At 64.1% G+C, this 1,298-nt stretch overlaps 1 protein-coding gene across 1 annotated transcript in view; it reads right to left on the reverse strand.

The window, feature by feature from the left end:
- Nucleotides 1–463: 463 nt before the first annotated feature.
- Nucleotides 464–1,298, reverse strand: part of DDX23 (DEAD-box helicase 23) — a gene marked incomplete at its 5' end in the record, with an annotated part of 5,040 nt that continues 4,205 nt past the window's right edge. Inside the window, 2 exons of the mRNA XM_019611089.2 lie at nucleotides 464–1,036; nucleotides 1,108–1,291. Of these exons, the coding sequence (XP_019466634.1) occupies nucleotides 813–1,036; nucleotides 1,108–1,291 (408 nt within the window). The remainder of the gene's footprint in view (nucleotides 1,037–1,107; nucleotides 1,292–1,298) is intronic.

The following is a 1,298-nucleotide window of genomic DNA, read 5'->3' on the forward strand; positions in this document are numbered from 1 at the left end:
GGGGGGCAGCCAGACCCCATGTGTGGCACTGCCAGACCCCATCTATGGGGCAGCCACCCCACGCCTGCACTCGCTGTCCCCGCCGTCCCCATCCCATCATCACACAGCCCCTGTAAATACAGCACCCACCACCCCCCAGCCCGGGGCTGCTCCACGTGTTGGGGGGGGTGGGGGGTCCGTGGGACCCTCTGTGGGGAGCAGCACCCCCCCGGCAGCGGAGGGGAGGGGTGGGAGCCACAGATTTGTTATAATTTTTTTTGTAGAAAGCACTGATTTCCCTGTAAGTTGTTTCAGAAACACGAAAAGTGCTCAGAGTCACTGCGTGTGCAGCTCTGGGGGGTTTGGGGGGGGACGTACAGGATGGGAGGGGGGGCGGTGCGGGGTTGGGGGGAGGAGGAGGAGGGTGTTGAACCCCAAATATTCCTGGTGGATGAGCACAAAGCAGTGCAGCCCCGCGGAAATGTGGAGAAACAGCATCTGGCAACGCTGCTGCTGCTGCTTTATTGCAGCCTGGGCTAAAAAAGGGGTGGGGGAAACGCGGCCCCAACCACAAACCAGCGCACGGACCCCAACCCGACCCCACCAAGAGCGGGGCAAAGAGGAACCCGACCCCAAAGAGTCCTCGGGTGATGCGGGGAGGGGGAGTGGGCGCACAGAGGGGACGTTTGGGGGCAGCCCCGGCCCCATTGCGTGCTGGTGGCAGTCCTGGCTGCAGCACGGGGACGAGGGCGGCCGGCAGAGTCCCGGCAGCAGCCGGTGGTCCTGCTGTCCCCAGAAAGGGGGGTCAGAAGGTGGACCCCAATCCCGGGGACTCACGCGAAGATGGTTTCCTCGCGCCGTTTCTTGGTGAGGATGGTGCCAGGTTTGTGTTGGGCGTCGGGATGGTTGGCCAACTCGGGAGGGCAGGATGAAACCGGGCTCTCCAGGATGGCCTGTTTCAGGTCGTAGAACACCGTGGAATCCTCCTTGGTGAGGAAGGTGATGGCAACGCCGCTCTTCCCAGCTCGGCCCGTCCGCCCGATGCGGTGGATGTAATCTGTGGGGGTCGAGGGGTCAGGCGATGCCGTCGGGCTGCCTTCAGCTCCTCACCCCGCAGCCCCAGCTCACCCTCGATGTTTTTGGCCATGTCGTAGTTGACCACCATGGAGACGTCGTGGATGTCGATGCCGCGGCCGGCCACGTCGGTGGCCACCAGGATGTCTTTGGCCCCGGCCTTCAGGTTGGAGAGGGCGAACTCTCGCTGCTCCTGGCCTTTGCCGCCGTGCAGGGTGCAGGCGTTGTACTGCGGGGGGAAATGG

Source organism: Meleagris gallopavo, unplaced genomic scaffold (assembly GCF_000146605.3).
Source record: "Meleagris gallopavo isolate NT-WF06-2002-E0010 breed Aviagen turkey brand Nicholas breeding stock unplaced genomic scaffold, Turkey_5.1 ChrUn_random_7180001858519, whole genome shotgun sequence".
Classification (NCBI taxonomy): domain Eukaryota; kingdom Metazoa; phylum Chordata; class Aves; order Galliformes; family Phasianidae; genus Meleagris; species Meleagris gallopavo.